Raw genomic sequence first — 22,232 nt, 5'->3', positions numbered from 1 at the left:
AACTCGCTATTGATTGTTTGTATGAGTAACGTTAATGCTAGTAGAATAGACACAATGAGGGGTAACGTTAGCCCCACGGAGCTCCTGTGCTGTGCTCTGTAGTAAAGCCAGCGGCCCGCCTCCCAACACGGACAGTGACTGACAAGGGGCACTGGTTCCGCCTCAAACAAACACGCAAATAGCAATTAATCGCGCCCGTCAAAATCATTGCATTCATTTTAATTATCGCGGCAATTAATCGATTTATTGCTTATCGCGGCAGGCCTAGTGGGAGGTATCCCTCAAGGGAACACAAACCCCCAAAGTATCTGACAGACTATGCCCGGAAAGGGAGTGACGAGGAGGACAGTACACCTACCCCCGTTGATTACTGCTACAGGGTAGTCAGTGGGGTAACCCCGACCTTTAAAGAGGTCACATTGTCCCCCGAATCAAGTAAATGGGAGAGAGCAAGGGATGAGGAGATGAGGTCCCTAGAGGACAACCACATCTTTGCTCCAGCCAAGTTACCAGAGGGCAGACAGACAGTGGGAGGGAAATGGGTGCATTCAACCAAGTTACCAGAGGGCAGACAGACAGTGGGAGGGAAATGGGTGTATTCAATCCAGGAGGGTATTGAAGGCCACGACAAATACAAAGTATGGTTTGTAGCAAATTGCTTAATTGCTGAAGGAGGGTGACTAACTACTTAAATGCTGAAGGAGGGTACTCCATGTTTAAATACTGAAGGAGGGTGACTAATTGCTTAAATGCTGAAGGAGGGTACTCCATGTTTAAATACTGAGGGAGGGTGGCTACACTGCTTAAATGCAGGAGGATGATACTCTAGGTTTAAATACGGGAGGAGTAGAATCCAGGTTTAAATACCTGATTAGAGTCCATGTCTAAATACTGAAATGGATCCTATGTTTAATTCCATGTTTAAGTACAGAGGTGTCCATGTCTAAATACTGAAATGGATCCTATGTTTAATTCCATGTTTAAGTACAGAGGTGGATGATTTACCATGTTTAATTCCATGTTTAAGTACAGAGGTGGATGATTTACCATGTTTAAATACAAAAATGGATCCCATGTTTAAATACAAAGGTGGATGACTTACCATGTTCTCAATGATTTAACCATGTGGAAAAGACCCTGAAACGTTTTGACATGCAAGAATGTAGATCAAGGGAAACACCATGTGATCAAAAACTAGACTATCAGGAGGATGCTCAGAAACTGACGGATGTAAAAATGTACAGAGAAGCTGTGGGTAGCCTCATTTATTTAACAACATGTACCCGCCCTGACCTATGTTTTGTAGTGAGTAAACTGTCACAGCATTTTGCTGACCCCACAGGAGCATTGGATTACAGCAAAACATGTCTTTTGTTATCTTAAAGGTACAGCAGATAAACAATTGTGTTTCAGAAAGAGCAGCGAGGGTCTAGGACTTAAAGCCCACAGTGATGCAGACTGGGCAGCTGACACCACAGATAGAAGGAGTACCACAGGATATTGTGTGAGTTTGAACAGACAGCTCACTGGTTTCGTGGAAAACAAAGAAGCAGCCCACAGTGGTACTATCAACTTGTGAAGCCGAATATATGGCTCTAGCTATGACCATACAGGAGTGTATTTATCCAGAACAACTGCTCGAAGTGATGGAGATAAGATTATGAGTATATTGCTTAATAGGGCTGCAACTAATGACTATTTTGGTAGTCGACTAATCTGTCGATTATTTTTTCGATTAGTCGACTAATCGAAAAACAATTATATTAAAATATATATATATTTTTTTTTTTTTCACTACCTATCTTTGTGAAAGTGGCTTCTCAGCTCTGGTCCAGCTGAAGACAGAGCAGAGGAACAGATTGGACATTGAGCATGACCTCAGAGTTGCTTTGAGACTCTTGTCAGGACCAAACAACATCCCCAGTTATCCCATTAGTTCCCCCAAACTTACTGCCGGTCTGTTATGTTAAGCTAAGAAGTCTTCAGCTGGCTGGACCAGAGCTGAGAAGCCACTTTCACAAAGATAGGTAGTGCAAATTTTTTTTAAATAAATTATACTTTTTTTTTTTTAATGACTAATCGACGCAACAATATCTCGTCGACGATTTTTCATAATCAACATTGTCGATTATGTCGACTAATCGTTGCAGCCCTATTGCTTAATATGTAATAGGTAATTGGAATGTATCCTCTATACCGAATATGGTGGTTTTGAAGATGAGGGGCGTTTTGTCAACATCATTTAAAATGATGGACACTGTGTATATATGAAGACTGTTGTTTATGAGGGCAACCAGGGAACCATAGTGAGTGCTAGGAACCCAGTGTGTCGACATAGATGTAAACATGTCGATATAGAAAATATCATCATCAGATCTGTCATCAGAGAAGAAAGAATGACACTGGTTTACTGTCCAACGGACGACAGGGTAGCAGACACTATGTTTCAAGTTTCAAGTTTCTTTAATAGTTGTCATACAGAAGTACAGAATACTTTTATACAAAATGCTTCTTACTGTTACGCTCCAGAGACTGTGCAAGACAAGATAAGTATGAAATAAAATAACATAGTATAGCATGTAAATTAGAAGTAAAAGAAAAATGAGGTCAGTGTTCAGTATAGACATATGTACAATGTTCGATGCAGAATAGACGTAACTGAGTTACCATATAATATACAATACTGTGCAGTGTACTAATATACAATACTATATAGTGCAAGGCAGAAATGGGATGAGGTGCAATTTAGGTACAATTTACAGTAGGTGTACGAGTTGTAGTGCAAATCCTTTATCAATAAATATAAAGTGTGTTTGTGTGATCTAAAGTGTGGAGAGTGGGTGCTGCAGTGTGTTGTTTGTTTAAGTGAGTGTGTGCGTGTGGGTGTGTGTGCTGTGTGCATTTGATGGTTGTTGCATAGTGTTTATTGTTCGTTTAGCAGCCTGATGGCCTGGGGATAGAAGCTTCTTCTGAGTCTTTCTGTGCTCGCCTTAAGACTCCGGTATCGCTTGCCTGACCGCAGCAGTTCAAAGAGGCAGTTGTTCGGGTGGCTCGAGTCCTTAATAATTCTCTTAGCCTTCCCCTTGCACCGCTTGTTGTAAATGTTCTGGAGGGTGGGAAGCCCCCCTCCAATTGTGCGTTCGGCTGAACGTGTCACTCTTTGTAGTCTGCTACGGTCTTGTGCAGTGCTATTCCCAAACCAGGAGGTGATGTTGCCAGTCAGGATGCTCTCTATTGTACATGAGTAGAAGTTCCTAAGGATCTTCTGACTGACTTGGAACTTCCTTAGGCGCCTGAGGAAGTAGAGGCGTTGTCGTGCCTTCTTCACAACACTGTCAATGTGTGTGGTCCATGTCAAATCCTCGGATATGTGGGCTCCGAGGTACTTGAAACTGTTCACTCTCTCAACCGGTGCCCCGTCGATGCTGAGGGGGCTGTAGTCCTTGACCCCCGACCTCCTGAAGTCCACAATCATCTCTTTTGTTTAGCTGACGTTCAGGGAGAGGCAGTTCTCCTGACACCACTGTGACAGGTTCTCTACCTCTTCCAGGTAGGCCCTTTCGTCGTTGGCAGAGATCAGGCCCACCACTACTGTGTCATCAGCAAATTTGATGATGGTGTTGTTGTTCCGCTGTGCTACGCAGTCATGTGTGTACAGGGAGTAGAGGAGGGGGCTCAGAACACAGCCCTGGGGGGCTCCTATGTTGAGCGTGATGCATGAGGAGGTGCAGTTGCCTGCTCTTACCACCTGGGGTCTGCCCGTCAGGAAGTCCAAGACCCACTGGCAGAGGTCATAGTTCAAGCCCAGGTCCCTGAGCTTGGCTATGAGTTTGGAGGGGACTATGGTATTGAATGCTGAGCTGTAGTCGATGAACAGCATTCTCACATAGTTCCCCTGCCTCTTGTCCAGGTGTGATGCTGCTGTGTGCAGCACATGGGCTATGGCGTCCTCCGTGGACCTGTTGGGGCGATATGCAAATTGCAGAGGGTCCAGGTTGATGGGGAGGGAGGAACAGATGTAGCCCTTCACTAGCTTCTCAAAGCACTTCAGGGCTATGGAGGTGAGGGCTACAGGGCGGTAATCGTTGAGGCAAGCGGGCGTAGATTTTTTTGGTACAGGGATGATGGTGGACTTCTTCAGACAGGTTCCTGTACAAACCTGTTCCAAATTAAAATTGAAGGGATTTGCAAAGGTCATGTTTAATGTGTAAATATTGACTGCCATACTCTGTTGATGTTTTGGATTATATTATTTACTTTGTAAAATGTTTTTCGGAGAAGTTATCCAGTATGCTAATACAACCCTAAGTGGGAGTGTTGAAGCCAGAGGTTCTATGTAGGATTGTTAGTAACTGTCTAACTGCATATATAACTGTTTCCACTAGAGGGCGCTCTAGGCGGAGCCACTCAAGAACACCACCAGGTGGCAAGTATAAATAGAGATGTCTCCTCCTACTCTACCTCTTTCCCCCCAGCCTCTCAGTGAGAGGAGAACTCTAGAACTGCTGCTCATACCATGTGAATAAATAAACCACGCCAGTTAAAGGCTAAAGATAGAAACCATGCCTCTTGACCACATTATTGTCGCCCTATAGCTGGATTCTGTCAACATATTTAATAAATGTATCATTTAAAGGTTTTTTGCAGATCCAAAATGAATGTTGTTGTTTACATGTTGCTGCATGTAGCCCTACTTCCCATTGCCCTATGTGGAATGCACATGATTGGATAAATGACATGCTTGTGCTCTAGTGACATCTAGTGGCTGAATATTATCTATAGCATCTTTCAATGTTTTTGTGTTTTTGAGGATGTTCTTTGCCAAGTGAATTTGGGCCAGGAACCACAACTCATGCGAGTGACAAGACTTTGGCTGAGGAAGATGAAAAAGATCATTCAGTACTTGTTTTTGGGGCAGTCTGATGTGGCATGTTGTGAATTAAATTTGTTTTCTCCCCCTCTCCACCAGGTTGACTGTTCACAGGCTTGCAGCTCGGACTCTGATTCGCTCCCTGGAGATGGAGGAACGAGAGGAGGAGGAGAGAGGAGAGAGAGGGGAGGGCGGAGGAGTGAAGGAAAAGGTGGTGGATCTCAGTGTCCAATCAGGAGTGAGCAGTGCGTTCACTGCCTTCATCGCTGTTCACAAAGGCGACGGGAAGGCCGTGCAAGGGCCGCTGTTAAGGAGAAACATCCCGACACCCAGTATGTGTGTGTGTGTGTGTACTGTAGACTATTTCAACTTGACAACATACACATTCTAAATGGACTGCTGTCCAAGCTGTTCCCTAGCAATGCAATTCCACTAAAAGCTTCTATAATGTACTTATAATGTACACAGTACATATGGCAATAATTGAGGGCCTTATGACAGCCGTCGGGACAAGGCAGCAACACAGAAAAAGGAGTCGCTTAGGCCCTGGTTACACTTACAACGTTTCATTTTCGAATTATTTTGTTTGCATGTCCAATTTAAAAGGCAACGCCGTTTTGGCAGGTGAAGTGGATTTCCCAAGCTATTTCGGTTCTGCTCTGCTCAGAACCGGGATGCGTTAGTACTCTGCGTTGTGATTCAATACTTTAAAGCTCTGGGAATCACTTCTCTTCAAACTGAGCGGTGCAGGCAGAAGGAATTAGGAGGAAAAATAGTATAACAGTTGTTTAATGAAAGTTTAAGAGTGTATACAAATTACAATAAGAAAATGCTATAGTTGTGATCACAAACACTATGCCGTGAGTGATACAACCAGACTAAAGAAGAGAATGCTAGTTGTTGAGTTGTTGAAAGTCTCTGTTTGATAACAAAGACTTGGTTTTCCCTCCAAGAGGGAAACAAGGTTGTCCTTGTTGCCTGCTTTGTGGATGAGATGGTGGAGAGGTCTTGTCCTGTGGGTTGGGTTGTTTCAGAGTCCCCCTCCCCCATCACACACCCAGATCTTATAGCCAGACCTGCATAATCTTGTGATGTCATCAGAATGACATCACCAGATTCTTTCCTCCAATCCCAGGACTGCTAAGCTGGTATTTGAAAAATAGGGGTTTGGCTTAATAGCCCAACCCCCTTCACATAACTGCAAACGGAGGCTGTCCTTACAGTCAACAATATATACTGTCCTTTGTTTAATACTAACAATCTACCTTAAACATTGCATCATTTTCATTTCCTAATATCTATATTTGAATTACAATTGCCCACATAAACACAGATATATTTCTTTATCACTAAGTCTGTTGACTTTAATCATTCTTTTAGAATAGAATATAACTGAATAACAGATTAAATTAGAACTGGATAGAAGAGAATAGATCAGAATATAAAACCATCAATTAATCAAATTGAACATAAATTGGAAACAGCACAGACACATTAACTAATTGTAGACATTGAATTTCTGCAAACTGTAGTTCAGATCAGTACAAAATGCTCATATCTCTGATCTGGGTGTGTGTATATATATATATATATGTATGTGTATCTATTTGTCTCTGTGTGTGTCTATGTGTCTGTGCGTGTGTGTGTGTGTGTGTGTCTATGTGTGTGTGTGTGTGTGTGTCTGTCTTTCTGTGTGTGTGTGTGTGTGTCTGAATGTGTGTGTCCCCCAGGCCGTAAAGCAGCTGATAACACTTCATGGGCGCTTTGACCCTTTTAACCTCATCACCTCTTTGTGTTTGCTAGGACTTATCTGAAATCCTTCCTGTCCCACCCTAGGAACCAGATGGTTCTATTGTTATAAACATTCTACCTCAGTAAACACACAAGTTACTACTCAGATTTTAGCTTTTACAGCCGGCTATTTTAAGTGGCCCGGGACACCATCTGTTGGGAGGATTCTTGTGTTGATTCACTCAGGCAGCTGTTATCCCTAAATATAATACCTTAGTTTGATTGTTGTTCCATTTTGACTGTTTCTTTAAGACTTTTACACAACAGTTTGATTAGATCTTTGATGATATTATGTTTGGATTTTACCACACAGGCATTTTCGTTTTCCTAGCGGCAACGCTCAAAGGGGGTTTTCATTTTCAAAACTCCCTTGCAACAGTGCCATGTAAACTGCGCGAGCCAGATACGGAGCCGTTCACGCCCAACGCCCATGCGCAGTAGACACCGACGTCCGCGAGCCCTTGATATGACAGATGATGATATCACAGAACGCTGCTAGAACAAAACGCAAATATTATTGCTCAAGATGTAAAATACGCTAGTGAGCAGGGGAGGCACTAGTGAGCAACGCATGGAGGACAACCCGTCACTTTCAAACATTCTATCGGCGCCTATTATTAATAAGATGAACAGCGGCATGAACGAACGATTCGCCAAACTGGAGATACCTTTTCCCCCCTTTTTTTTATACTACCAGCGGGGGGGGGGGGGGGGGGGGGGGAAGAGTAAATAAATAAGAATACAAATAAATAAATTGTTCTCTTATTAATATAGACTATGCTTGATTTTTCCTCTTTAAATGCAGCACTAGGACCATAGCCTAAATTAAGGTTGACTGAAGATAGCCTATTATCTTTTAAATTATTATTACAATACTTTTATTATTCTATTATTATTATTATATAAGCTTAATTTTCGTTATCAAAGCATTCCCTCGAACGGACGGGTATGTCATGTATGTATATATGCGTGTGTGTGTATATATATATAATTATTTCTTTTACTCCCAGGCTACATAATAATTTCCTGGTCTGGTCAGAGACATGACTTCATTTATTTGTTATTGCCTATAGCTACATAAGAGCGACTAGTATTATTTGATTGGAGTTTGAGCTGAAGCCTAAACAATATGTTTAGTTACCACTCCGTGTATTGCCCAGCAGCTTCACAAAGGTAATGCTTTTTTTATTTTCTATTCCTTCGTTTGGGGAAGCGGGAGGATGGGGAGGTATGTAATGTGTTTGTGTGTTATTGTGCTCTCTTACATTGTTCATGATGTCCTATTTCACTCTATAAAGTCCGATTATGATGACTCCTAATATCAGGGAGTCCGGGGTGATAATCTGACGCGCTCGCGTAAAAAGACGCTCGCCTGACGTATCTGCATGTAACTCGAGAACCGATGAACGGATTTTGTCGAGTCAGATGGCATTTGAACGGCAACAAATAGCATTTTAGTTCTGTAAGTTATATCTTCGGCGTGAAATGCAGCCCCCGAGCCTTCAGACGCTTGCAAAGTGCCGTGAAACTGAAACTGAAAAACCCGGACATTTTCATGAATTTAGAAACCCCGGACAGGGCGTGAAAAGAGGACATGTGTTATTGTGCTCTCTTACATTGCTCATGATGTCCTATTTCACTCTATAAAGTCCGATTATGATGACTCCTAATATCAACCCTATACGGGTTGGTAATATCACTTTAGCCAGCTGGAATGTCCGAGCGTTAAATACTCCCGTTAAACCTAACCAATAAAAGGTAATGTCTCTGAACATTGGCTTGCAGTTGCATTATTGCAAACTAAAGAAATGTGAATTCAAGAAGTTTAAAACGAAGTTTAGCCTATTCAATTGTTTCGAAGCCTATAGCCAATGTTCGAGACAAACTGCTCTGAAGGTCCAGATGAATGATTATAGACTTACCGGTAAGTCAAAAAAACACGGCAGGCCACGGATAATAAACGATCGATTTATATGGAATTCGTTAAACGTATCCGTTGTCTTACTTATTATTAAACGTATTATTTATTTCTCCCAAAATGAAGGTTCCGAAAAGTCTGTCTCTGTGACAAGCGTAATGTAGAATAGACCGATAGACCTGTATAGGCTGTAGCTCTCTCCCCAACGACACGGACACAGGTCGGTTCTTTATAAACAGGCGTTTATTATCTTGGGATCATCATCACAACTCCTCGTCCCTCTCACGCCATGAGAACTATATGTATTGAATGAACACAGTACAAATGCAACGGTTACTTACAATACAAAGGCGCTTATTATATGTCCTTTTATCGCGCTGTATAGACGGTACTAAATGCCAGACAGTTGTTGGAGCAGGAGAAAAAAGGCTACAGTCCAGTGTGTAATTTACGAGAGAGCAGGTTTTGCTCGTTAGCTGTGATTGGAAATGGTATCGTAATATAAGTTTAAGGAGAAGTGGAGTAATGTACACCGACATAGATCTGCCGACGTGCAGAAAATAATGGACGGTGAAAAGACGTTGGGCTGAGTTCGGTTAATGATGCCATAATTCTCTGCTGTGCTTTTAGGCACACACACACGCTAACATTGAGTGTCGTTGCATGCCAATTAAAGACCTCTGCGACAGGTCCTGCATTATTACACACGTGAGCTCTGTGCTCTCTCTGGCTTGTGCACGCGACAAATACCTCCCGCGCATAACAAGATAAGATAACAAGATACTTTAATGCCACACAACAATGGTTGGTGGTAATTGTTTTCGGTACAGATTGTTAAGCACTGGTTACATCAACATGAAACAGACATCAAACATCAAAAACGCCCACCTCCCAATCCCACAATAAATACATATATACATAAATACATATAGGACAGTCACGGTAATAGTGTCAGTCAGTGACAGATGCTTGCCCGTCTGTGCAAAGGGGGGCGGGCCAGGGTGTTCAGGACTGCTGTGGGGAAAAAACTGTTTGTGAAGCGTGTGTGTCTGGTTTGAATGGACCTGTAGTAGGGCTGGGCGATATGGAAAAAAATCATATCGCGATAACGATATGATAATTTTATTTTATTTCTCTATCGATAATTATCGAATTGTTATAAGTATAATTTATTTTTATTTTATTTTTTAACAACAGATGTATGTTTATTTTGCAGCAATTCTTTGTCATTGCCGCCATCTTTAGTGTTACATCCCCTCACACTCCAGTTCTCAGGCTGCAGCTGGTTTAAAAGCTAAAGTAAACCGGCTTCTCTGGCTGTGGCTCCAGAGGAGTTGAACAGTTCTGGCTCTGCTAGTTTATTTTCGATCTTTTGGCGCTTTTTTGGTGGACAAACCACCGCACATGTGCACTGTGACTCGTGACTGGAGTCTAGTTCTGCTAGCACACATAGCCTACTGTGTACAGACGGTTTCAAAATGTATTTTAAATTGGAAAGCAAACAAAATAAATGGACAAGAGAAAAAGAAATCTGAATTTGGTCAGTATTGTCATTTGGACAAGCAAAGCCATTACTTTAAGTTGCAGGCAAGAAAGACAAGTCTGTCCACTGTCTCTGGTTTTAAAACTGCCCTGTTGCAGGTAAAAAAAAAAATCGATTTTTTATTTTATTTCGATATTCGATATCGATTATTAAAATATATCGCGATATTTATCGTTATCGTTATATCGCCCAGCCCTAACCTGTAGCGACCTGAGGGCATACAGGAGACAAACGGCGTCTAACCTGACTGCATAAACGCAAAGTTTAGAAAAGTGAAATGAAGCGTTGACGTTTTCCCTTTCATGTAACCGCAGCCTTAAGTACGGTAGTTAGGCTAATCAGGCTAGGTAAACTAGAGGTAATCAAGCTAGGTAAATTAGAGCTAATCAAGCTAGGTAAACTAGAGGTAATCAAGCTAGGCAAATTGGGCTAACAGCCCTAGCTACCATTGTAGTTGAAACCTATATGAATTGTGATGTTAAGTGTGTTGGTGTTTTAAAGTGAATCCATAGGGTGTTAACCTATGGCTGTGTTCCCACTGGAGAAGACATTAATTTCTCCATTAACCAATGTTTGAAAAAATATTACAATATTGCAGTTATTGGAATCGCATGCCTTTTGGAATACATACTGTGTACGAAACTGATCAATAATGTGCCACTTCTGTAAAAGTTTAAAACTGTTTATGTTTCATAACTGCACAAAGATCGACACAACATAAATGGCATATGTATACTAACTAGACCACTGATCTCTGGTTCAAAGCACTTTACGAAATGTTTTTCTGTTCTTCATCTAATGGTCTTGTTCTTCCCCTCAGTCTCAGGGTATACCGGTCGGGGTAACTATTGTGCTATGTCTATGCCTGCTAGACAGCGGGGCGGGGGTCCCCCGATGGCATTTAGCTGTGGTCCTCCAATGATGCAACGTAAGTAGCTACTTACTATATTAAAGGGGCAGCTCACCCAAAATAAAAATAAAAACATATTTTCCCTCTTACACTGAGTAATATATAATTGTAATATATATCCACCCAGATTGTTTTGGTGTGATTGTGATCACATGTAAACATCATTGAAACATTTAACTCTGTGACACAGAACCATGTATTTCATAACCTAAACACATTTTCAACTGCAGGTAATTTCATGTCCTGTGACATAGCCACTGATTCGGCTGAAGATTTCTGTAGTGACTCAGGTAATTTATGTTGGATTGTCATTGTTTGTCTAGATCCCCCATAATGATCAATTATTGGCCCTTTACACAGTGGCCATTTCTTTTGAGACGTCATCGCAGGGTAAACACAGGTGTGATTAATAACATTAATGGTTGGTCCCACTCCATTTAGGTGAGAGAACATGCTCAATACAAGGGCCCTGGCCCTGGCACACCTACATGGAGTGGGATCATGTTCTTCTGGTGCTGCTCTGTGGTGACTCAGGTCCCACTCCATTTAGGTGTGTCAGCCGTTTCAGTGAGAGGACATGCTCAATACAAGGGCCCTGGCACACGCACATCATAAATGGAATGGGATCATGTTCTTCTGGTGCTGCTTGGTGGTGACTCATCGGGCTCTGGCATAATCAGGGTTAACTTTTTTTTAACAATTTCTGGAATTCCAGAGACGGCTGTTTGCTTTGATTTAAAGGAACATACTAACATTATGGGAAATGCGCTTACTGTCTTCTCCAGAGTCAGACAAGAAGATAGATACCAATTTCCTCTCTATGCCTTCAGTACAAAATTATCTAAACTAATCTAGTTTAGCAAAAATGAATGGAAGCGGATACGGACCACTAGCCCAGCTGTTGGCCAACACCTCTCCTGGAGGTTTAAGCTTTGAGTCCTGTGAGTTGAGCCAATCCTTTGTTGTGTAAATACACCCATGTGGTGATGTCTTGATGTTTTAGCTTTCTGATGTCTATTATGCCACTGATAACGGACAATACATTCATTCAAAATGAATCTCATTAATTAAGCCTGACTTTACCCTGCGATGACACGTGAAAAGGGCCAATCACAGTGCTATGGCTAGCCAGGAATCACAGGTCCAGGGAAATAAAAATGTGTTGCAGCCAATAGTTCGCACAAGTGTAATGCCCTGGGATGTGTGAAAGCACAGGATGAAACCATGATGTTACGTACCTTTTCCAAGATAAAAACACAGAAAACTTTGTTTTCCACTTTGGTCCTCTGACCTGCAGCAGAAGTGGAGGAAGATGGAGATGATGAAGAAGAGCTGGAAGCAACGGGTCAGTGGGCCCAGCTACAGTATATACTGTACCCTTATACAGGCCTATACATGTGTTGTCCATGTTATCTGAAGTCTTTTTTGTTTTGCATACTGGAAATGTCAGTGCAGTGTTGCTCTTTCTACACCTGTAGTACTGATACTTTATGTCCTATTTCTAATTTGTAGTACTGGTATTTACTATACTGTATGTCCTATTCCTAATCTGTAGTACTGGTACTTACTATACAGTTTTGCTATTTCTAATCTGTATACTTACTTACACTCAACACTGTAGCACTCAAGTCTGAACACTTTAATGAACATTGTTACTCGGCTGATAAGTGTTGTACCCTTCCTACTGACTTGTCGTACAAAACTTGTAAGTTGCTTTGGATAAAAGCATCAGCTAAATGACTAAATGTAAATGTACTGGTACTTACTATTAGGGGTGTAACGATTCTACCTCAACGATTAGATTCGATTACGATTCTTCAGGCAACGATTCAATGCATCATGAAATCTCTTCATTTGATCACGATTCGATTCGATACATTTTCTATCAGTTAATTCCCCAAACGTTTTTGAATACACAAATGTGGCTGGGGGAACTGATTCACTCAGCATGAATGGACTATAGGTAAATAAAAACAATACACACTTTTTTTTTTTTTTAAACATTCAAAGAATTTTTTTTTGATTATTATTCTTTTTTTAATTTTGATTCTAATCGATTCTAACATTTTCAAATCGATGTTCGAGGATCGATGCATTTCGATGCATCGTTACACCCCTACTTACTATACAGTGTTGCTATTTTAGTACTTGTACTTACTATAATGTCCTATTTCTAAACTATAGTACTGGTACTTACTAGATGTCCTATTTATAATCTGTAGTGCTAGTACTTACTATACAGTGGCGCTATTTATAATCTATAGTACTGGTACTTACTCCTGATGAATTGAAAATGGGGGACCCTGATGTAAACAAGACGAAAGTCTTTCTCTGGTCTGCATCCTCTTAACAATTGTGTGTATTGAGCTGTACTGTATTGTACCCATTCTGCAATCTGTTAATAAAGTTTTCAATCAATCAATCAATCAATGTCCTATTTCTATGTAGTACTGGTACTTACTATAATGTCCATTGATGCTTCATCAGTGTCAATTAAGCAGGATCATGGGTTAATCGTCTGTTTAATGAATCAGACTTTTAATTTTAGATTGTTCTGATCAATAAATAATCTTCTTATTTCCTCCTCTGCTCATGAAGAACCCCCTCCTCCACCCAGCAGAGACCCCCTGCTGCAGCTGATCTCCCTCCAGAAAGCATCAGGCTCCTGGCTCCTGGAGCCGGCCCTGGCAGTGGCACTGGAGAAGAGCAGCAAGGAGCTGGAGAAGACTAAGCCTGCACAGGTGAGTCTCACTGGAGAAGAGCAGCAAGGAGCTGGAGAAGACTAAGCCTGCACAGGTGAGTCTCACTGGAGAAGAGCAGCAAGGAGCTGGAGAAGACTAAGCCTGCACAGGTGAGTCTCACTGGAGAAGAGCAGCAAGGAGCTGGAGAAGACTAAGCCTGCACAGGTGAGTCTCACTGGAGAAGAGCAGCAAGGAGCTGGAGAAGACTAAGCCTGCACAGGTGAGTCTCACTGGAGAAGAGCAGCGAGGAGCTGGAGAAGACTAAGCCTGCACAGGTGAGTCTCACTGGAGAAGAGCAGCGAGGAGCTGGAGAAGACTAAGCCTGCACAGGTGAGTCACTAGGCGTGTTCGAGATTGATTTCGGCTCGCCTCGAAAATAGACGAGAGTAGACGAGTGCAGCCGGGGGAGGAGTCAGAACGTCGGACACTTCAGATTTGACAACAGCCTGCTCGCCTAGTCTCGCATGGCAGATACGCATTCACGTCACCACACACACATACACACCTGTCCAGCTCATTATAATGGCCGTGTGCAAAATTAGATTAGATTCAAATGTACAGCACACCATATACTGCTATAGTGGAATATACTATTCATATACCATAATGTATACCATCTTGTTGCGCGCTCCTGGCCACCGCAGCGCACACACAACACACACACTGCTGAATAATTCTGTTTTATATTATTTAATATAATATAATAATTCTGTTTTATATAATAGATCAAATTTATATAGCGCCTTTCATAGAATCCAAGGTCGCTTAATATATATATACTGTATATTGAGGCTAAACGGAATTATATATACAGTATATATTGAGGCAAAACAGATGACACGTGTGTGTGTGGGATACAGTATCAGCTCAGCTGCTGCATCGTTAATGAACTAGATTCATATGGAATTCGTTCATCTATCTAGCGATTGGGTTAACTGAGAGCCAGATTGCTTAGAGGAGTACTGTACATAGAGCGGTAATGCTCAGATTGCTCATTGAGTCATGACTATAAATGCAAAACATAATTGTCGTATTTATTATCATTATAATTATTTAATTCCGATGATAGAAACAGTCCGTCTGTAGAATCGACTTGAAGAAGCAATCACCATTTGTTCAGGGGGGTTGATATATTGTTATTTTGATATAAACTTCATTGCAGAGATGGTTATTAAGACAGCATTCATTACTCTGATAAAAATAATTTGGTGTCTGACAGCTTGAAGTTTATCATGATGATATGATGACAACGTTATTTGAGGAAGCTCTTGGTACCCAAACTCCTGTATCCAATAATAATACATATATCTGATAGACGGGACCCGTACTGTATTATTGTACCCATTCTGCAATCGGTTAATAAAGTTTTCAATCAATCAATCAATCAAACGTCTCATAACTTCCTCTTGTGGGCGTGGTTGGTGGTGACAACCAGGTGACAACTTTTCTGAGCCAATAGGCGCTTTGCGCAGAGATAGCAAGTCGTTTCCCATCATGCATTTGCGTGGAGCAGTCGGGTGAGAGGTACTGTGGAGCCTCGCTCTGAAGGCTGTGCCTGGCTCGCTCCTACGAGATTTTTGCGCCTTGTCTCGTCAGATTTTCAGAGCAAGTCGGACAACATTCTAACCGTCATGCAACGCGCTTGGCGAGGCCGTAGTAAAACGTGCGCAGATCTGCGACCGCCTCGCCAATCTCGAACACGCCTATTGTCATGCAGTGTTCTATCCACCTTGTGCTACTCAGCAACCAGGATGCATAAACTTTTGGCTGCATTCAGATCCAAATTAGCACGTTACCGCCCCTCGTTGTCTTCTGTTTAGTGAGCCCTCTGATGATGACAAAATGCTTGATGTACAAGTTAACCCATCTCCGTCCATTACATCATTGTTCTTTGTTAAAGGTCCCATATGTGCCACTTCTTTATCTTTTCAACAATTGGATATAACTCCTCGAAGTCTATGGAACAGGAACATAAACAAATCTTCCCTATAGAAACTATTCTAGATCTAATTTTAATATATTGTTATTTTTTCCTCTTAATTCAATAGGCTATTTTTGGTAACATTGTTCTTTCCTAATGTGATATCAGATGTGGAGCCAATTCTATTCTAATCAGAACATTTATTTCAATGTATTTATTTATTGAGGGTGGCTAAGTGGCGCAGTGGGCAAGGCGCTCGCCACTAACGCAGGAGATGCTGGGTTCGAGCCCAGCTCTCGGCGTTGCTTCCGGCTTGGCTGGTCGTTCATACTAATACAATTGGCAGTATGAGGGGGTGGGAAAGCCGGTGGGTGGGGATCGGACGTTGTGGACAGCGACTCCTACAGGTCGGTTGGTGCGCCTGTACAGCAGAATCAGGAAGTATCGGGGGCAGCGTGAGCCTCCCACGCGTTACTCCTCGCCACTGAGAGATCGCGCTGTACAGGTGAAAAGATGCAACGGCTGCCTCCTCGTGTACCGGAGGGGACACGTGATGCAAGGCTTCGTCCACATTGCAGCCGACCAGTGGGAGGCATGGTCTAGCAACGTTCGAGACGGGAGGGAAGAATTGGACAATACGAAAATTGGGATGGGAGAAAAAATTGAAAAATGGGAGAAAAGGTAGATTAAAAATATATATATTTATTTATTTTTCTACAGATAACCTTAGTGTTGCCCACTAATGGGAACTCTTTATCTTAGTGACTTCCTTTTTATATAACAAAAGAAAATACAAGAAACTAGCAACAAATGTGGTGACCTTTTAGGAGCCTCTGTGAAAAGGTTTTTACCGAAAATGTGAGGAACAGTGGCTACAGTGAGGAAAGACACCGCAGTAGAAGTGCACAGCCTTGTCCTCCAGAGAGGGAAGAAAAGGACACGTTTGTCAAATCTGGTGAACATTCTTCTGCACTCAACATGGGCTCCAATGGTAAATGGACTGCATTTATATAGTGCTCTTATCAAAGGCACTTTACAACTTGTGCCCCACATTCACTCATCGACAGCAGAGCAACCATGCAAGGTGCCAACCTGCTCATCGGGAGCAGTTAGGGGTTAAGTATCTTGCTCAAGGACAGGCTGCCGGGAGGAGCCTGAATTTAACTGGGAACCTTCCGATTACCAGACGACCACTCTACCTCCTGAGCTACTGTCGTCCTTCTCGGTTATGAAAACCCATGTGTGACATCGTCTGGCAACAACCATTGATTGGAAGAGATGGCAACACCAGACCCATGTCATGTTACCCAGCACTCTACTTTTCAGACTGCTCACTCCACGCAGACTTTAATGTCCTCTCTGTCTACCTTTCTCTCTACCTCTCTCTCCCTCCCCTCTTCTCTGATTCTCCCGTACCAGGTGAGCAAGGAGGTGTGGGCCACCATTCTGGCTCTGGTCTGGCTCCATGGCTTCAAGATGGAAGCAGAGGAGGAGTGGCAGATTCTGGCCATGAAGGCTGTGTCATGGCTCCGTGCTCAGAAAGGTAATGAGTCCTGTATGTCACACTGGACATGTTGGTTTCAAATTGTAGACCACTTGTAGAGCAATTGATTGGCCTCAGACATACCGGTATATATATATATATTCTGGGTTTCAGGCCTAGGTGGGAATGAAAAAGATGTTCATATATATTTTTCAAAATATATTTTGATGTCTATCTTGTAATACAATTGTCATGATGCTATTTCATTCCAAATGCTCTGTATAATCCTATTTAGTCCCATTAAGATGTATTGAGGGTACTTGGTCTTGACATGTAGGACACAAAAAAAACATGAAGCACATTGTTAAGCAGAAAAAAATAAATCAATAAAATAAATCAGTCTATCATCACATGGGATTAGGTTACTGTAAAGTATTCTGTGGTGATAGTTTATCGTGTCTGTTTTTCAGCACCATGTGTGACAGAGTGTGTGGAAGCTGGAAATGCTCTGTTGGGCTGCAAGGTGCAGAAAGAGGCCCTAGGACTCTGAGAGGTTCCTCCTGCCTGGCTCCATCGTATGCCTCCCTCTCGTCTCTCCAAGAGGACGTCTTGGAGCAAGAAATGGAAGCTTTTATTACAAAATGTTAAATTTATTTTTTAAGTGTAACCTGATGTTTGTTCTTCACAGAAAATAATACCTTCCGAGATTAAACCAGTTTACTTTGTGAGTGAAGTTCTAGCGAAGTAGCCCACTGTGCCAAAGATTAACCTCATAACATATTCCATTGTGAGTTTTACTTTCATACAGTCAGTCGTGTTGTACTGCAGTTGTCAAAACTTTCCTAATGGATATTACATTTAGTAAACATCTGTTCAAATGCAAACTTACACCTTGTTTACCAATGCACAAGAAACATGTCAAAGCTAACCTGATGCAAATGTAGTCCTACAAAAGGCTTTGGAGCAATGACTGTATTCCTAATGCTGTCCTTATTGCCATATTGTGGATGATGCTACACTATCATTGAGAGCTAATTGTAAAATCTGAAAATGAATGTAATCTATAGCCTACTTACATTACTGTCTGTTGTGGTCAGGCTATCGTGCAAAGCTAAATCTAGAATTACATAATTTTAGAGCTAATCAGTGCCCCATGTTTACCTCTTGTTCTTTAATAAAAGTAACTTTTGAAGTGTCTAAAGACTCCACAGTAAGTTTGAATCGAAAAAAAGTCATGGCATGAAAACTTGAGGTGTGCATATCAAGGTAATTATAGCTAAAGGTTCTATAGATAACATTGAGCGACTATATGTCCCACTAGAGTACCAGCATGTCTCAACTAGCAGCATGTTTATCCAATCAGGTGCATTCCATGTGGGGAAATGGGAGGGGATACAAGAATCAAAAGGTTTATTTGTCACATACATACCAGGGCATACAGTGAAATGCGGGTGGTCATGCCCGCATTGATGTTGCAAAATACAATAATAAAAATAGGCATAGAAAAAATATAAAAAATAAAATAGGTAAGACACAAGATATGCATGGTAAAAAAAAATACATGCTAAGTTCCTGAGAAACTGGTTCCTATACTACTATACAATTTACAATTATTAACTCAATGTATCTAAACTATACTATACAGTACCTTTTAAGTCCTTTTAAAGTGACTTTCTATTTTTTAAAGTGACATTTTGTTTAAAGTGAAAAAATAAAAACTGGGATGTTTACATGACTGCTTCCCTTTGATTAGTAGGACAAGGATTGTGGAAGCACTATCAGTGTTGAATTATAAAAATATTATTTATAGAAATGCTGCTCCTTCCACTCTTAAACCCCTAAACACTACCATTGCAGTGTTTGATAAAGTGGGTTGGTGTTCTCTGGCAAAGTAAATATTAGTATCTGTTTATCTATAAAGCCATTGACGGAAAGCTATCAATTTACAGTATATAATATCGCAATGATGCTGGATTGGAATTTTGGACCCTACCTAACTCGCTCAAAAGACTAGCTTACTGTATGCTTAAGGAGAGGAAAATAAGAACACCATAAGATTCTTCATTAGAATCTTCATCAGAATGCTGTGTTCTTCCAGCATCAAAGTAGAGGAGTGGAATAGGACAGTTGCTCCTGCAGGCAGAGACAAAGGTGAAATCAGCAAAGCCTACCACCCGTCTCCTTTTCTTTCCAAATAATGAAAATAACACTAAATTTGATGACTGTCCACTACTCTGTTTACAACGCACTGTGTAAGGGCAACCGACCAACAAAAAGATGCCATGGTGAGGGATATGGTACGAAGCTCTTTCCAACGTGTGGTGCCAACCCACCTCACCCCTGCCCACTTTGCCAACCTAGGATGGCTTAGAGTAGACGACAGAGTACAGCAACTTGCAATGGGCCTGGTCTACAAGATACACTATACGACCGGGGTGCCCATGTACATGTCAAAATACTTCCCAAAGGTCAGTGAATACCACAACCACTACACCAGAGGAAGCTCAACAAATCATGTTAAACCCAGATTCGGCTCAAACAAGGGACTAAACACGTTTCGCAATTATGCCACAACAATGTGGAACGCCCTACCCAAAGCTGTAAAGGAATGTGAATCCCTGCCCACATTCAAAACCGCTCTTAAAGAGCACCTACGGGAGGCTGCAATTCGAAACTGGCCACCGTAAATGCCCAAAACCCCCACCACCTCCTAATAGACAGTCTCCTCACCACCGCATGTATATATTCCCTCCCCGCCGTATGTATATTTCCCTCCCACCCACCCACCCCCTCCTAATGTACAGTCCCCTCCCCATCATATGTATATACTCTGTCAGGATCTAGGGGTAACAGTACTGTATATTTGAATACCGTTATGTTACAAATGTATCAGTACTAAATACCTATATGTCCCTATGCCATAAATGTCATGTATGTTGTGTATGTCATAAATGTCTATATGAATTGAAAATGGGGGACCCTGATGGAAACAAGACAAACGTCTTTCTCAGGTCTGCATCCCCTTAACAATTGTATGTATTGAGCCGTACTGTATTGTACCCATTCTGCAATCTGTTAAATAAAGTTTTCATTCATTCATTCATTGCTGTTGACAGTAAATCCCGAGATCATCTGAACCAGCTGCGTTTGTCGACATGGTTAAAAATACTTCACTTAGTTGTCAGGATATCATCTGTCATTATTACTATTCTGCACGCCCATGTCTGCTCAGAATAATAATAAACTGTGCCTCGCCACATGGAATGTAAATGGTTTGGGTAATGTAATCAAGAGGAACAAGGTACTTTATAAATTGAAATCATCCAGGTATGATATAATGTTTTTGCAGTAATGTCATTTGTCATTGGATGAATCAAAGCGCTTATGTAAGGGATGGGTGGGTCACGTGTTCTGCAGTGCCGGTACCAGTCAAAGTAGGGGAGTCATTATACTAGTGAACAAACAGCTGCAATTTAAATGTCAGAGAACTCAAAGATGAAGAAGGGAGGATTGTTATTATTTTGGCTGAGATTCAGGGGAAAGTATTTATCCTAGCCAATACATATGCTCCTAATGGGGATGTCCCAATGTTTTTTACTGACCTGGAATGTAAATTAAATGACATGGGTGACTATCCAATCATATGGGCAGGGGACATGAATATTACTATGGATGCTGTTCTGGATAGAAGTACACCAACCACTGCTAGACCCCCCCAAATGTTCCTTCTGCGCCATCAGCAGGGGTTGCTTGGGAAGCTCTGAAGGCTTTTGTGAGGGGTCACGTAATTCAATATGCATCATATAAGAAAAAGCAGAACGCCAAAAAAATTGGCGATTTAGAAAAAAGGCTGCTGGTTGCGGAGGGTCAGCTCAAACAAAAAATATCACCAAATAACTTAAGGCTTGTAACTCAATTAAAGTATGAGTATAATTGTATCCTTTCACAGAAGGTCGAGTTTGGATTGTTTAGGGCCAGGCAGAATTACTTTGAATCGGGGGACAAAGCCGGGAAGTTGCTGGCCAGGTATATTAAACACAAGGAGTCATCATCCACTATTTCGGCTATTCAGGTTTAAGTTTAAGTTTATTTGGATCCCCATTAGCCACAGCAGTGCTGGGGCTATTCTTCCTGGGGTCCATAACACATAAAATACAGTTACAGACTTATACACTCACAACATTTACATGTCATACAGACAATTAAAACAACAATAAAAACCCTTATACACTCATAACATTTACATGTCATACAGACAATTAAAACAACAATAAATACCCTTATACACTCACAACATTTACATGTCATACAGACAATTAAAACAACAGGTACAGGGGGGAGCCGTCGTGACTAAGGCTAGTGATATTAACAATACTTTCAAAGAATACTACATGGGTCTTTACACTTCCTCTTCCAAGGCGACACAGCAGGAAATTCCTTTATTTTTTAGCGGGCTGGATCTCCCTACATTAGACGCGGCTCAACGTGAGTATCTAGACGCCCCAATAACAGAGGATGAAATAGCAGAGGTTATTAGGAAATTGACGTCCGGTAAAGCGCCGGGGCCTGATGGTCTTACAGCTGAGTTCTTTAAATGCTTCTCAACAGAGTTGACACCTCTACTGCAGAGTATGTATATTGAAGCTTTGGATAGAGGCTATTTACCCCCCACCCTATCACAGGCCTTGATATCTTTAATATTGAAAAAAGATAAGGAACCCTCCGAGTGCAAGAATTATCGTCCAATTTCCCTGATTTCCCAGGATGTAAAAGTGCTTTCCAAAATACTGGCAAACCGTTTGGATGTAGTAATATCCTCCCTGGTGCATCCTGACCAAGTTGGGTTTATTCGCAAAAGAAATTCGTCCGATAACGTCAGACGCCTTATCAATGTAATGTGGGCAGTCAGTAGCGATAATGAACCAACGGCCGCCATCTCACTGGACGCGGAAAAGGCGTTTGACAGCGTAGAATGGGAGTACTTATTTTCAACCCTGGAGGCGTTTGGTTTCGGTCGGACCTTTATAAAATGGGTGAAGTTGTTGTATAACCAAC

At 41.6% G+C, this 22,232-nt stretch overlaps 1 protein-coding gene across 3 annotated transcripts in view; it reads left to right on the top strand.

Moving 5' to 3' along the window:
* Nucleotides 1-18,372, top strand: part of LOC311224639 (von Willebrand factor A domain-containing protein 5A-like) — a 147,376-nt gene extending 129,004 nt beyond the window's left edge. Inside the window, exons 14-21 of one of the 3 annotated variants that reach the window (XM_084309708.1) lie at nt 4,970-5,018; nt 5,061-5,202; nt 10,943-11,050; nt 11,263-11,322; nt 12,330-12,377; nt 13,631-13,773; nt 17,114-17,237; nt 17,648-18,372. In XM_084309708.1, coding sequence (XP_084165834.1) covers nt 4,970-5,018; nt 5,061-5,202; nt 10,943-11,050; nt 11,263-11,322; nt 12,330-12,377; nt 13,631-13,773; nt 17,114-17,237; nt 17,648-17,727 — 754 coding nt within the window. In that variant the 3' untranslated portion in view covers nt 17,728-18,372. Of the gene's footprint in view, nt 1-4,969; nt 5,203-10,942; nt 11,051-11,262; nt 11,323-12,329; nt 12,378-13,630; nt 13,774-17,113; nt 17,238-17,647 lie in introns of all 3 variants that reach the window. The other 2 variants (XM_084309707.1, XM_084309706.1) reach the window with 2 other exon arrangements.
* Nucleotides 18,373-22,232: the final 3,860 nt, after the last annotated feature.

The sequence above is a fragment of the Notolepis coatsorum genome, assembly GCF_963971535.1.
Source record: "Notolepis coatsorum genome assembly, chromosome: 3".
In the NCBI taxonomy this organism is placed as follows: Eukaryota; Metazoa; Chordata; class Actinopteri; order Aulopiformes; family Paralepididae; genus Notolepis; species Notolepis coatsorum.
This window is presented reverse-complemented; position numbering and strand designations above follow the sequence as displayed.